Here is a 15,665-nt window from a genome sequence, read left to right on the forward strand (position 1 = left end):
CATCACTCTGAGCAATCTATCGCAAGGACAGAAAACCAAACAGCACATATTCTCACTTATAGGTGGGAATTGAACAATGAGAACATTTGGACAGAAGGTGGGGAACATCACACACCAGGGCCTGTCGTAGGGTGGGGAGAGGAGGGAGGGATAGCTGTAGGAGAAATACCTAATGTAAATGATGAGTTAATGCATGCAGCAAACCAACATGGTACATGTATACATATGTAACAAACCTGCACGTTGTGCACATGTACCCTAGAACTTAAAGTATAACAAACAAATAAAAAGACTTACCTACATACAGAAAGAAACAAAGATAGGAATTATAATACTAAGGCACTGAATAGGAACTCTTACGTGATTAATGGAACAATTTATGTTTACTTTTAGGTGACCTTTGAGTTTATGTAAGGGATGTATGACACAGAAAACTAGATTTAACTTTCTGATAAATCTCTTCATTTACTAACTTTTTAGTGAGAGCGTAGAATGTGTCAGCACTGTGCAATTTAATATAATAGCTGAAAAAATCTAGCTAGAATTTAACATTTTATGTATTTATAATACATAGAGGTATGTATGCTTACTTAATTGTAATCTTGGAGTAGCCACAGGTGATCCAAAAGGAAATGGCATAGCAGCATTACAGAGGCCATACCTGATACCACTTAAATTTGAGGAAGACATTGATCGTTGGTCTTAGCCATGTTGAGTCCCATTTTTAATTCCTGTCACTTCCTGTTTGAGGAATAATCATTGATTAAAAGCTTTGTTTTTTAACTTTGAAAGTCTTTGTTTCTTTATTGTTTTGTTTTTGAAAGTCTTTGTTTCAGCTGCTACACTGTAATTGGTTTAGTTTGAGGTAAACACTTTAATCACCAAATTTTAAAATCAGGATATACTAGGTACTATTTGGAAAGAGAGTGAGATTGAATAATTGATTGAAATAACTATGCAGATTAATTTTCTTGGTTTTTTTTTGGAGACATGGTCAGTCTCACTTTGTCACCCTGGCTGGAGTACAGTGGAGATGTTTTGGCTTAATGCAGCCTCAACTTCCTGGGCTCAAGCTATCCTTGCACCTCAGCCATATGCTCAGCTAATATTTTGTTCTTTTTCCTCTTCTCTTTTTTTTGTTTTTTTGTTTTTGTTTTTTGGGGAGAGACAAGGTCTCACTGTGTTTTCGAGGCTGGTCTTGGATTCTGGGCTCAAATGATCTTCCTACCTCAGATCTTCCTCAAGAAGTTGGGACTGTAGACATAAGCTGTGTTGCCTGGCTCAGATCAAAATTTTTTTTATTTTTTATTTTGTTTATTTATATTTTTTTGACATGGGTTTTCACTCTTGTTGCCTAGGCTGGAGTGCGATGGCGCGATCTTAGCTTACCGCAACCTCCGCCTCCCGAGTTCAGGCAATTTTCCTGCCTCAGCCTCCTTAGTAGCTGGGATTACAGGCATGTGCCACCACACCCGGCTAATTTTGTATTTTTAGTAGAGACGGGGTTTCACCGTGTTAGCCAGGATAGTCTCTATCTCCTGACCTCATGATCTGCCCACTTTGGCCTCCCAAAGTGCTGGGATTACAGGTGTGAGCCACCATGCCCAGCCCAGATCAATTTTTTTTTTTTTTTTTTTGGAGACGGAGTCTTGCTCTGTTGCCCAGGGTGGAGTGCAGTGGTGTGATCTTGGCTCACTGCAACTTCTGCCTCCCGGATTCAAGCATTTCTCCTGCCCTGCCTCAGTAGCTGGGACTACAGGTGCATGCCACCATGCCCGGCTAATTTTTTGTATTTTTAGTAGAGACAGGGTTTCACTGTGTTGCCCAGGCTGGTCTCAAACACCTGACCTCATGGTCCACCCGCCTCGGCCTCCCAAAGTGCTGGGATTACAGGCATGAGCCACCGCACGTGGTCTATAGATCAATTTTTATTAGCTTTAAGCATATGACGTAATTTATTCTTCTGTGGTAGTTCAGTGATTATTAGTTTTGGGGTTATGTTCTAATCTGTAAGTAAATTTAAAAAACCATGTCATACTTCCATTTAGATACTTCTTAGGACATATTGCCATTGTTGTTACAAATACTGTTTTCCTTTTTGTTTCTAGGCGGTCTGTGCTTACTTGGTGCTTATGCTGACAGTGATGACGATGACAATGATGTTTCCGAAAAACCAGCACAATCCAAAGAGACAAATGGAAACCAGTCGACTGATATTGATAGTACATTGGCCAACTTCCTGGCGGTTAGTGGTGCTTTTGTTTGGAGTTTTAGTTATTGAAGCTACTTTGGGACCTGGATCTTAAGTGGTCAGCATACTTGTCAATTCAGTGTCTTCCTCCTCCTTTCTCCCTCTCCCTCCAATACTCTCTTCTTGCATTTCTCCCAATCTCTCTCTCTTTTTTTGTTTTGTTTAGGTTTTTTTTTTTTTTTTTTTTTTTTTTTTTTTTTTTTTTTTTGAGACGGAGTCTCGCTCTGTTGCCCAGGCTGGGGTGCAGTGGCCAGATCTCAGCTCACTACAGGCTCCGCCTCCCGGGTTCCCGCCATTCTCCTGCCTCAGCCTCCTGAGTAGCTGGGACTACAGGCGCCCGCCACCTTGCCCGGCTAGTTTTTTGTACTTTTTAGTAGAGACGGGGTTTCACCGTGTTAGCCAGGATGGTCTCGATCTCCTGACCTCGTGATCCGCCCGTCTCGGCCTCCCAAAGTGCTGGGATTACAGGCTTGAGCCACCGCGCCCGGCCTTGTTTAGTTTTAAAAGAGATGGGATCTCGTTGTGTTGCTCAGGCTGGTCTTGAACTCCTGGGGTCAAGCGATCCTCCCACCTCGGCCTTCCAAAGTGCTGGGATTATAGGTGTGAGCACACCTCGCTGTCTCTCCTTTTTTTTTTTTTTTTTTTTTTTTCCTTGAGATGGAATCTCACTCTGTTGCCCAGGTTTAAGTGCAAGCGGCACAATCTTGCCTCACTGCAACCTCCGTCTCCCGAGTTCAAATAGCTGAGGCTACAGGTATGTGTCCCCGAGCAGCTAGGGCTACAGGTATGTGCCGCCACACCCAGCTAATGTTTGTATTTTTGGTAGAGACGGGGTTTCACCATGTTGGCCAGGCTGATCTCGAACTCCTGACCTCGGGTGATCCACCCATCTCGGCCTCCCAAAGTGTTGGGATTACAGGCGTGAGCCACCACCTCTCTTTTCTTTTTGTAAAGGTTTCAAAGAGAAAAAAGGCAGATTGGAAGAGATTGGGGAGCTTGTATAATTGGAAGATGAGGGTTTTGATTTGAGAAGCTTAGAATGAGTGTCTAGAATTTTTTTTTTTTCCTCCCTCGAGACAGGGTCATACTGTCTCCCAGGCTGAAATGTGATGGCATGATGTTGGCCCAATGCAACCTCTGCCACCCAGATTCAAGTGATTCTCCCACCTGAGCCTCTTGAGTAGCTGGGATTACAGGCATGTGCCACCATGCCCAATAATAATTCTATTCTTTTTTTTGCTTTTTGTTTTTTTGTTTGTTTGTTTTTGAGACGGATTCTTGCTCTTTCACCCAGGTTGGAATGCCGTAGTGAGATCTCAGCTCACTGCAATCCCCGCCTCCCAGATTCAAGTGAATCTCGTGCCTCAGCCTCCTGAATAGCTGGGATTACAGGTGCCCACCAGCACGTCCGGCTAATTTTTGTATTTTTAGTAGAGACAACTTTTCACCATATTGGCCAGGCTGATTTTGAACTTCTGGCCTCCAGTGATCCGCCTGCCTTGGCCTCCCAGAGTGCTGGGATTACAGGCATGAGCCACTGTGCCCAGCCTAACTTTTGTATTTTTAGTAGAGGTGGGGTTTCACCATGTTGACCAGCCTGGTCTCAAATTCCTGACCTCAAGTGATCCACCTGTCTCAGCCTCCCAAAGTACAGGAACTATAGGTATGAGCCACTGTGCCCAGCTCATCATGTGTAGAATTTTTAAAAAGGGATTGCCATTTCCTTAAGTTTCTTGTCTTTGATATAATTACTGCATTTGTTACTCTTTTCATACTGAAGGAGATCGATGCCATAACAGCTCCTCAGCCTGCAGCTCCTGTAGGAGCTTCTGCTCCACCTCCAACTCCACCTCGACCAGAGCCAAAGGAAGTAGCAACATCTACCCTTTCTTCTACTTCAAATGGAACAGACTCCACCCAAACATCTGGATGGCAGTATGATACTCAGTGTTCACTGGCAGGAGGTAAACTTGATCCTTTGATTTTAAAAGAAAAGTAAAATCCTTAAAGGGATTCTAGGCATTCACTTTTCTGTTCGTTTTTTTTTTTTCTTTTTTTTTGAGGTGGAGTCTGACATGTCACCCTGGCTGGTGTGCAGTGGCGCAATCTCAGCTCACTCCAACCTCCGCCTCTCGGGTTCAAGCAATTCTCCTCCCTCAGCCTCCTGAGTAGCTGGGACCACAGGCGCATGCTGCCACGCCTGGCTAATTTCTCTTTTGTATTTTAGTACCGATGGGGTTTCACCATGTTGCCCAGGCTGGTCTCGAACTCCTTAGCTCAGGAAATGAGCCTGCCTCAGCCTCCCAAAGTCCTTGGATTACAGGTGTGAGCCACCGCTCCCAGCTGGCATTCAGTTTTCTAAAGATGAAAGCCCAGAGGCTTTAACTTTAGACTTTAGGATTCTTTTATTTTATTTTATTTTATTTTTTTTGAGACTGAGTTTCACCGTTGTTACCCAGGCTGGAGTGCAGTGATGCAATCTTGGCTCACTGCAACCTCCGCCTCCCAGGTTCAAGTGATTCTTCTGCCTCAGTCTCCCAAGTAGCTGGGATTACAGGCACGTACCACTACACCCAGCAGATGTTTTGTATTTTTAGTAGAGGCGGAGTTTCACCATGTTGGCAAAGTTGGTCTCAAACTCCTGATCTTGGGTGATCCACCTGCCTCGGTCTCCCAAAGTGCTGGGATTACAGGTTTGAGCCACCACGCCCAACCTCTGTCTTTTTAAATAAAGCATGTCGAAGATGGTAGGTAGGATAGTCGGCTCTGAAAACTTGTAGGATGTAATTTTTTTTTTTTTTTTTTTTTTTTTTTTTTTTTTTTTTTTGAGACGGAGTCTCGCTCTGTCGCCCAGGCTGGAGTGCAGTGGCGCGATCTCGGCTCACTGCAAGCTCCGCCTCCCGGGTTCACGCCATTCTCCTGCCTCAGCCTCCCGAGTAGCTGGGACTACAGGCGCCCACAACCGCGCCCGGCTAATTTTTTGTATTTTTAGTAGAGACGGGGTTTCACCGTGGTCTCGATCTCCTGACCTTGTGATCCGCCCGCCTCAGCCTCCCAAAGTGCTGGGATTACAGGCGTGAGCCACCGCGCCCGGCTTTTTTTTTTTTTTTGAGACAGAATTTCACTCTTTTTGCCCAGGCTGGAGTGCAATGGCGCGATCTCGGCTCACCGCAACCTCTGCCTCCCGGGTTCAAGCGATTCTCCTGCCTCAGCCTCCCGAGTAGCTGGGATTACAGGCATGTGCCACCACCCCAGCTAATTTTGTATTTTTAGTAGAGACGGGGTTTCTCTGTGTTGGTCAGGCTGGTCTTGAACTTCCGACCTCAGGTGATCCACCTGCCTCAGCCTCCCAAAGTGCTGGTATTACAGGCGTGAGCCACCGCGCCTGGCAGGATGTAATTTTTATCTTTTAAAAAGTAATTCCTTATCCTTGCCGGGTAATAAGAAAAGCCATGATATTCAAAGTATTTTAGGTAAATTTTTGGACCAGCAAACTGCTTTTTTCTGTTTGTTTATTTATTTAGAGACGGAGTCTTGCTCTTGTTGCCCAGGCTGGAGTGCAGTGGTGCGATCTTGGCTCATCACAGCCTCCGCCTCCCCAGTTCAAATGATTCTCCTGCCTCAGCCTCCCGAGTAGCTGCGATTACAGGCATGCACCACCATGCCCAGTTAAATTTTGTATTTTTAGTAGAGACAGAGTTTCTCCATGTTGGTCAGGCTGGTCTCAAACTCCTGACCTTAGGTGATCTGCCCACCTTGGCCTCCCAAATGCTGGGGATTACAGGCCTAAGCCACTGCATCCAGCCAAACTTTTTTAAAAAAAACAAAAAAAACTGTGTTCAAAGGTGACTCTAAATGGTAGGTATTAAGAAAACAATTCTTGGTGTTAGGCCAGTGGTTCTCAACCGGTGTTGGGGGGTGCCCCTAGGGGATATTTGACAATGTCTGTTAATATTTTTTATTGTCACAATGTAGGAGGCAGGGTGGACGGGAGTGCTGCTGTTTCTGGTGGGCGGAGGCCAGGGGTGCTGGCCTGCACATAGGATTGGCCCCCACAACAAAGACCTGTCTGCCCAAAATGTTAACAGTGCAAAGTTTTGAGAAACTTGTTAGGTGATTGTGGCTTTTGAGCTTATATGTAAGCCAGAATTGTAGGGGGATTTGTGCTTAAAATTTGTTTTATTTTCTTCTAGTCGGAATTGAGATGGGAGATTGGCAGGAAGTCTGGGATGAGAACACAGGATGTTATTACTATTGGAATACACAAACAAATGAAGTGACTTGGGAGTTACCCCAGTATCTTGCCACCCAGGTACAGGGATTACAGCATTACCAGCCCAGGTAAGAATTAATTTTAAAATGAAATTGCCTAGAAGGAAATTGAAGTCTTATCTTTTGCTGTTAGTATGTGTCTTGTATTTCTCTTGCTAAGTATATATTTTTTTAGTTCTGTGCCAGGTGCTGAAACTAGTTTTGTGGTAAATACAGACATATATTCTAAGGAGAAAACGATTTCTGTTTCCAGTAGTAAAAGTGGACCAGTCATAGCCAAGCGAGAAGTTAAAAAGGTCAGTATTGAAACTTATTTGTTTATTTTCAGATCTAATAATCATTACTCTGAGCACAGGAATGGAAGCCTTCTCTTAATATTTTGTGTCATACATGTGAAATAGGATAAGTTTCATAAGCTTTCCACTTTGTTTCACTTTGTTTCTGCGTATTATGTAGCCTTTATAGCAGTTACTCAGTTCACTTTTTCTTTTCTGTTTTCTTTTTTTTTTTTTTTTGAGACAGAGTCTTGCCCTGTCACCCAGGCTGAAGTGCAGTGGTGTGATCTTGGCTGACTGCAAGCTCTGCCTCCTGAGTTCACCCAATCTCCTGCCTCAGCCTTCTGAGTTGCTGGGACTGCAGGCACCCACCACCATACCTGGCTAATTTTTTGTATTTTTAGTAGAAACGGGGTTTCACCGTGTTAGCCAGGATAGTCTTGATCTCCTGACCTCGTGATCCGCCCACCTTGGCCTCCCAAAGTGCTGGGATTTCGGGCTTGAGTCACTGCACCTGGCATTTTATTTTATTTTATTTTTTGATACGGAGTCTCGCTCTGTCGCCCAGGCCGAGTACCAAGTTCCATCTCGGCTTACTGCAACCTCCGCCTCTCGGGCTCAAGAAGCAATTCTCCTGCCTCAGCCTTCTGAGTAGCTGAGATTACAGGCGCCTGCCACCATCCTTGGCTAATTTTTGTGTTTTTATTAGAGACAGGGTTTCACCATGTTGGTCAGGCTGGTCTCGAACTCCTGACCTCAGGTAATCTGCCTGCCTCGGCCTCCCAATGTGCTGAGATTACAGGCGTGAGCCACTGCACCCAGCCCACTTCACTTTTTCTTTGAGAGCTTTAGGGTATCACAGAGGCCTCTTGGATCATTGCAAAGGACGCGGGAGCAGTGGTCCAGTCAGGGACTTCACGTAGAATCATTCTATTATTTTTGGGATTCCATATATAAGACATTTTAAAAATAAAAAGATAACTACTTTAAATTTAAAACTACTACAGGTTGAGTATTTCTTAATTGAAATGCCTGGGATCGGAGATAATTTAGATTTTTGATTTTTTTGAATTCTGAAATATTTGCATTATACTTACTAGTTGCATATTCTTAATCTGAAAATGTGAAATCTAAGATGCTCCAATGAGCATTTCCTTTGATCGTCATGTCAGTGCTCAGTTTCAGATTTTGGATTTTTCGGTAATGGATATACTATATTAGTGAAACTTGAGCATTTCTATAGCCTAATTAGTAAGAAAAGTAAGTGGTATTCCTTAGGGAGTGTATATTGAATTCCAATTTATCTTCAATTTTAAAGACTTTTTTGCCTCAAAATATATTTTAATTTTATTTTTTTTATTTTTATTTTTTTTTTTTTGAGACGGAGTCTCGCTCTGCCGCCCAGGCTGGAGTGCAGTGGCCGGATCTCAGCTCACTGCAAGCTCCGTCTCCCGGGTTCACGCCATTCTCCTGCCTCAGCCTCCCGAGTAGCTGGGACTACAGGCTCCCGCCACCGCGCCCGGCTAGTTTTTTGTATTTTTTAGTAGAGACGGGGTTTCACCGTGTTAGCCAGGATGGTCTCGATCTCCTGACCTCGTGATCCGCCTGTCTCAGCCTCCCAAAGTGCTGGGATTACAGGCTTGAGCCACCGCGCCCGGCTAATTTTATTTTTTTTTAAATTTTGAGACAGTGTCTTGCTTGGTTACACAGGCTGGAGGGGAGTGGGGTGATTTCAGCTCATTGCATCCTCCACCTCCCAGTTTCAAGCAATTCTGCCTCAACCTCCTGAGTAGCTTGGATTACAGGTGCCCGGCACAGCGCCTGACTAATTTTTCTATTTTTTTTTAGTAGAGATGAGGTTTCACCAGTTGGTCAGGCTGCTCTTGAACTCCTGACCTCAAGTGATCCACCTGCCTCAGACTCCCAAAGTGCTGGGATTACAGGCTCAAGCCACTGCCCTTTCTATTTACTTATTTTTAAGACAGGATCTGACTCTGTGCCCTAGGCTGGAGTATGGTGGCATGATCATGGCTCACTGCAGATTTACTCTCCTGAGCTCAAGCAGTCCTGCCTCAGCCTCCTGAGTAGCTGGGACTATAGGTGTGCACCACCATGCCTGACTTTTTTTTTTTTTTTTTAGAGATGAGGTGTCACCATGTTGGCCAGACAGGTCTCAAACTCTGAGCTCAAGTGATGCTTCTGCCTTGGCCTCCCAAAGTGCTGGGATTACAGGCATGAGCCACTGCGCTCGGCCCAGGAATTGTTCACTTTAGTCTAAATCACCTTCATGGCATTCTTACTAAATTTTCTTATCAGGCTGGGCATGGTGGCTTATGCCTGTAATCCCAGCACTTTGGGAGGCTGAGGTGGGCAGATCACCTGAGGTCAGGAGTTCGAGACCAACCTGGCCAACCTGGTAAAACCCTGTCTCTACTAAAAATACAAAAATTGGACCTGGTGTGATGGCTCACGCCTGTAATGCCAGCACTTTGGGAGGCCACGGTGGGCGGGTCACCGGAAGGCAGGAGTTCGAGACCAGCCTGGCTAACATGGTAAAACCCCGTGTCTACTAAAAATGCAAAAAAAAAATTAGCCAGGCTTGGTGGCTCTTGCCTGTAATCCCAGCTGCTCGGGAGGCTGAGGCAGCAAAATTGCTTGAACTGGGGAGGCGGAAGTTGCAGTGAGCCAACATCATGCTTTGCATTCCAGCCTGGGCAACAAGAACAAGAGTCCGTCTCAAAAACAGAAACATAAACAAAAATTAGCTGGATGTGGCTGTGCATCCCTGTAATCTTAGCTACTTGGGAGTCTGAGAGGCAGGGAGTCACCGGAACCTGGGAGGCAGAGGTTGCAGTGACTTGAGATCATGAAACTGCATTTCTGCGCAACAGAGTGAGACTGTCTCAAAACAAAATTCTCATCATACAGAAGAAGGTAAAGATTTACCCAGTCGGCCAGGCGCGGTGGCTCAAGCCTGTAATCCCAGCATTTTGGGAGGCCGAGACGGGCGGATCACGAGGTCAGGAGATCGAGACCATCCTAGCTAACACGGTGAAACCCCATCTCTACTAAAAAATACAAAAAACTAGCCGGGCGAGGTGGCGGGTGCCTATAGTCCCAGCTACTCGGGAGGCTGAGGCAGGAGAATGGCGTAAACCCGGGAGGCAGAGCTTGCAGTGAGCCGAGATTGTGCCACTGCACTCCAGCCTGGGTGACAGAGCGAGACTCCATCTCAAAAAAAAAAGAAGGCTGGGCGCGGTGGCTCACGCCTGTAATCCCAGCACTTTGGGAGGCCAAGGCGGGCGGATCACAAGGTCAGGAGATCGAGACCATGGTGAAACCCCGTCTCTACTAAAAATAGAAAAAATTAGCAGGGCGTGGTGGTGGGTGCCTGTAGTCCCAGCTACTCGGGAGGCTGAGGCAGGAGAATGGCGTGAACCCAGGAGGCGGAGCTTGCAGTGAGCCGAGATTGTGCCACTGCACTCCAGCCTGGGCGACAGAGCGAGACTCCGTCTTAAAAAAAAAAAAAAAAAAAAAAGATTTACCCAGTCATGTTATGAGCTGACAAGATACTGATCTTAAATCTACCTCTGCTTACTACTAGTCTATCTTTTGACATTCTGAGAATAGCAGAGAGGATATATTTGAATCCTACCTAGAACTAGGCTCTAATTCAATCAGTGTCTGTCTAAAGTAATAATGTAATAGTATAAATATATACTCACCTGTTGGGAGTAAGTGGTTTTGGCCGGGCGTGGTGGCTCACGCCTGTAATCCCAGCGCTTTGGGAGGCTGAGGTGGGCGAATCACAAGGTCATTAGTTCAAGACCAGCCTGGCCAACATGGTGAAACGCCGTCTCTACTAAAAATACAAAAAATTAGCTGGGTGTGGTGGTGGGTGCCTGTAATCCCAGCTACTCGGGAGGCTAAGGCAGGAGAATAGCTTGAACCCAGCAGACAGAGGTTGCAGTGAGCCAGGAGTGTGCCACTGCACTCCAGCCCAGGTGACAGTGCAAGATTCCATCTCAAAAATAAAAAGGGGGGGGTTTACTTTGGATATTCAGCTACTGAAAACAGTTAATATGAACAATTGAATGTGTGTGCAGGTGAGATTTGTTTCAAAATTACATGAAACTAAATTATTTTGTTCTCTATAGGAAGTAAATGAAGGAATTCAGGCTCTCTCAAATAGTGAGGAGGAGAAGAAAGGGGTGGCAGCATCGCTACTTGCTCCTTTATTGCCTGAGGGAATAAAAGAAGAAGAAGAGAGATGGAGAAGAAAAGTAATTTGTAAAGAAGAGCCAGATACAGAAGTAAAAGAAACAAGTACAACAGTAGAAGAAGCAACAACAATAGTAAAGCCACAGGAAATTATGTTGGACAATATAGAAGACCCTTCTCAGGAGGATCTTTGCAGTGTTGTCCAATCTGGAGAAAGCGAGGAGGAAGAGGAACAAGATACCCTTGAACTGGAGCTAGTTTTGGAAAGGAAAAAAGTAAGCTTTTGAAAGTTACTTGTAGTATGTTTTTTCCTCAGTACTACTCTACAGGGATCATTGTGCTTGACTTACAAACCATTATTGGGATTTTGTTTTTCTTATCCCATCATGTAGGTATGTTGAAAGTTATGCAGCAAAAACTTTAAACTACAGAGTTGTAGGTTTTTTGGTCCTTGATGATGCTTTTGGGTTATCGGGGGAACTCGCCCCCAGTATTTCAACATAGGTTCTTTCTATTTTCCATAAGTGTCAGCCTTCTGAGAAATAAAGAGAAAGAGTACAAAGAGAGGAATTTTACAGCTGGGCCGCCGGGGGTGACATCACATATCAGTAGGACCATGATGCCCACCTGAGCCTCAAACCAGCAAGTTTTTTATTAAGGGTTTCAAAAGGGGGGAGAGGGTATAAGAACAGGGAGTAGATCACATGCTTCGAGGGCAAAAAGGAGACCTACTGATAAGGGTCTATGTTCAGCGGTGCATGTATTGTCTTGATAAACATGTTAACAGAAAACAGTGTTGGAGAGCAGAGAACCTGTCTGACCACAAATTTACCAGGGCTGGGTTTTTCCCCACCCTAATAAGCCTGAAGGTACTGCAGGAGACCAGGGTGTATCTCAGTCCTTATCTCAACCGCATAGGACAAACATTCCCAGAGCGGCAGTTTATAGACCTCCCCCCAGGAATGCATTCCTCCCCCATGGTATTAATATTAATATTCCTTGCTAGGAAAAGAATTTTGCAATATCTTCCCTACTCGCACATCTGTTTATAGGCTCTCTGCAAGAAGAAAAATATGGCTGTTTTTGCCTGACCCCACAGGCAGTCAGACCTTATGATTGTCTTCCCTTATTCCCTAAAAATCACTGTTATTCTGTTCTTTTTCAAGGTGCACTGATTTCATGTTGTTCAAACACACGTTTTACAATCAATGTGTACAGTTAACACAGTTATCACAGTGGTCCTGAGGCAACATATGTCCTCAATTTAAGAAGATAACAGGATTAAGAGATTAAAGTAAGACAGGCATAAGAAATTATAAAAGTATTATTTGGGAACTGATAAATGTCCATATTAAAATGAAATCTTCACAATTTATGTTCCTCTGCCAAGGCTCCAGCCAGTCCCTCTGTTCGAGGTCCCTGACTTCCCACAACAGGTAGTCGATAATCAATAGAGTCTTGACATTGCTCAGACTTATACAAATGGGTACCAGAAAAAAATAGAAAGAATGAATAAGACCTACTATTTGATAGCACAGTAGGTTGACTGTAGTCAATAATAACTGTATATTTTAAAATAACTTTAAAGAATGGAGTTGGATTATTTGTAACTCAAAGGATAAATGCTTGAGGGGATGGTTTTTCCATTCTCCATAATGTGCTTATTTCACATGGCATACCTGTGTCAAAACATCTCATGTATCCCATAAATATATACACTTACTATGTACCCACAAAAAAATTGGCAAAATTAAAAAATAAAAATAGAGTGAGTAGGCCGAGTGCAGTGGCTCATGCCTATAATCCCAGGACTTTGAGAGGCTGAGCAGGAGATCACTTGAGCCCAGAAATTGAGACCAATGTGAGCAGCATATCCAGATACCATCTCTTATAAGGGGAAAAAAAAAAAAAAAAACACGTGTAATGACATGTGCCTGTAGTCCCAGCTACTTGGAAGGGTGAGGTGGGAGGATTGCTTGAGCAGAGGAGGTTGAAGCTGCAGTGAGCCATGATCATGCCACTGCACTCCAACCTGGGCAACAGGGAGATCCTATCTCCAAAAAAAATGCTTTCCGTTCTCAAAGGATTTAAATTTGAACAACATAGTCATGGCTATTATTCTGATTAGACATATTAATAAGCAGATAACTAACTTAATTGTCATGTTCTTTGTAGGCAGAGTTGCGAGCCTTGGAGGAAGGAGATGGTAGTGTGTCAGGGTCTAGTCCACGTTCTGATATCAGCCAGCCAGCATCTCAAGATGGAATGCGTAGGCTTATGTCTAAAAGAGGAAAATGGAAGATGTTTGTTCGAGCTACCAGTCCAGAATCTACCAGCAGGAGTTCTAGTAAAACTGGACGAGATACTCCAGAAAATGGAGAAACTGGTAATTTGTGCTTCGCATTAAACTTTAGAGTTGAAAGATGTAGAGGGGAAGGAAACTCTTCCTTTTTTTGTTTCCTCTTTAGCAAAACAGGAGATTGTACTTTTACTCTTTGGGAGAAGTGCTGGGAAGGAAGCTTCCATCCACTTCTCTACCTTTTCCAGATCTATTCTCTAGTAGAGGAGTGAGAACCTGAGAGGCTGACATCCACTGGGTGGTGGTGGATTCAGAACCCAGTCCCATTTCTTCTCTCTGTCTACATTGCCCAGCCTCTGTGTGGGTGAGTAGAGAGTTTGATTGTGTCGTGAGGACCCAAGTTGGTCCTCAGGGTAATGAGGACCTTACCCTTCATTCATGATAAGAGATCCTGCTGCATTTTTTAATCTATTTTCAGAAATCCGTGGATAAAAGCTAATATTTTAATCTTCCTTTGACCCTAATTCATTCTTTTTTTTTTTTTTTCCTTTTTGAGACAGAGGTCTCGCTCTGTCGCCCAGGCTGGAGTACAAAGGCGTGATCTTGGCTCACTGCAACCTCTGCCTCCCAGATTCAAGCAATTCTCTTACCTCAGCCTCCTGAGTAGCTGGATTATAGGTGCCTGCCACCGCGCCTGGCTATTTTTTGTATTTTTAGTAGAGACGGAGTTTCGTCATGTTGGCCAGGCTGGTCTCGAGCTCCTGATCTCAGTTGATCTGCCGACCTCCCAAAGTGCTGAGATTACAGGTGTGAGCCACCACTTTCAGCTGTGGCCCTAATTCTGTAGTGGAAAGTTAGCAGTAAGATAAGGACCCCAAACCTTAGTTGAGTACACCTAGAAGAAAATACTTTTATGGATCATGGTTCAAAAACAGCCCAATGCTGTGTCACAGGAAGCTGAGGCAGAAGGATCCCTGGATCCTAGGAGTCCCAGGCTAGCTGAGCAACATAGCAAGACCCCTATTTCTTTTTTTTTTTTAAAAAGGAACAAAGAACCAAAAAAAAAAAAAAAAAAAAAACGGTGATAAATAAAGGCAGACATCCTTGTTTGAATTTTTTTCCTTTTTATTTATATTTTTTGAGACAGAGTTTCACTCTTGTTGCCCAGGCTGGAGTGCAATGGTGCAGTCCTGGCTCACTGCAACCTCTGCCTCCTGGGTTCAGGTGATTCTGCTGCCTCAGCCCCCTGAGTAGCTGGGATTACAGGCACCTGCCACTATGCCCGGCTAATTTTTGTATTTTTCAGTAGAGATGGGGTTTCGCCTTGTTGGCAAGGCTGGTCTCGAACTCCTGACCTCAGGTGACCTGCCCACCTTGGTCTCCCAAGGTGCTGGGATTACAGGCATCAGCCACCACCCCTAGCCTGAATTTTTTCTTTTCAGTTGGCAGTGCGGAAGAACATAAAGGAAAAATCTGTAAATCCTCTTTATCTTTTCATTATTCTCACTCCCTACCCCTGTGGTCCTTTTTTTTTTTGGAGACGAGTCTTGCTCTGTCCCCCAGCCCGGAGTGCAATGGTACGATCTCTTGCTTACTGCTACCTCCACCTCCCGGGGTCACGCAATTCTCTGCCTCAGCCTCTCAAGTAGCTGGGATTACAGGCACATACTACCATGCCCAGCTAGTTTTTGTGTTGTTAATAGAGATGGGGTTTCACCATGCTGGCCAGGCTGGTCTCAAACTCCTGACCTCAGGTGATCTGCCCACCTTGGCCTCCCAGAGCAATGGGATTACAGGTGTGAGCTACTGCACCGGGCTATTTTCTCTGTCCTTTATATACATGTATCCTTCCAGACAATGTTCTTTATATACGTTTACAGTTAGGTATGTATGAGTGTGTTTATGTGTACATATGTATATTTTACCATATATGAGAGCATATAGATTGTTAGGCAACATACAGTTTTCACTTAACAACGTGCCTTAAAAATTGTCGTTCATTGGTTAAAACTGAGTGGTGTAGATATGTGTATTTAACTCTGCCCACTATTGATGGACATTTAAATTGTGTCCATGTTTCACTAAAAAAAATTGTTGCATTTGTACTATGAAAAAAACCCCTATAGGGCACTCAGATGTCCATCAGAGGTATCATAGATAAATTGTGGTGCATTCTTTATTTTTTTTAATTTTTTGTATTTTTTTGAGACGGAGTCTTACTCTGTCACCCAGACTGGAGTGCAGTGGCATGATCTCGGCTCACTGCAGCCTCCACCCTCCAAGTTAAAGCGATTCTCCGGCCTCAGCCTCCCTAGTAGCTGGGATTACACACGCCTGGCTGATTTTT

At 44.4% G+C, this 15,665-nt stretch overlaps 1 protein-coding gene across 2 annotated transcripts in view; it reads left to right on the top strand.

Moving 5' to 3' along the window:
• Window positions 1–15,665, top strand: part of LOC105471701 (formin binding protein 4) — a 53,557-nt gene that overhangs the window by 11,425 nt on the left and 26,467 nt on the right. For both annotated transcript variants that reach the window (XM_011724459.3, XM_011724460.3), the window contains exons 3-8: window positions 2,109–2,245; window positions 4,032–4,215; window positions 6,445–6,592; window positions 6,699–6,819; window positions 10,956–11,294; window positions 13,195–13,405. In XM_011724459.3, the coding sequence (XP_011722761.1) occupies window positions 2,109–2,245; window positions 4,032–4,215; window positions 6,445–6,592; window positions 6,699–6,819; window positions 10,956–11,294; window positions 13,195–13,405 (1,140 nt within the window). The remainder of the gene's footprint in view (window positions 1–2,108; window positions 2,246–4,031; window positions 4,216–6,444; window positions 6,593–6,698; window positions 6,820–10,955; window positions 11,295–13,194; window positions 13,406–15,665) is intronic.

The sequence above is a fragment of the Macaca nemestrina genome, chromosome 12, assembly GCF_043159975.1.
Source record: "Macaca nemestrina isolate mMacNem1 chromosome 12, mMacNem.hap1, whole genome shotgun sequence".
Taxonomy (NCBI): Eukaryota; Metazoa; Chordata; class Mammalia; order Primates; family Cercopithecidae; genus Macaca; species Macaca nemestrina.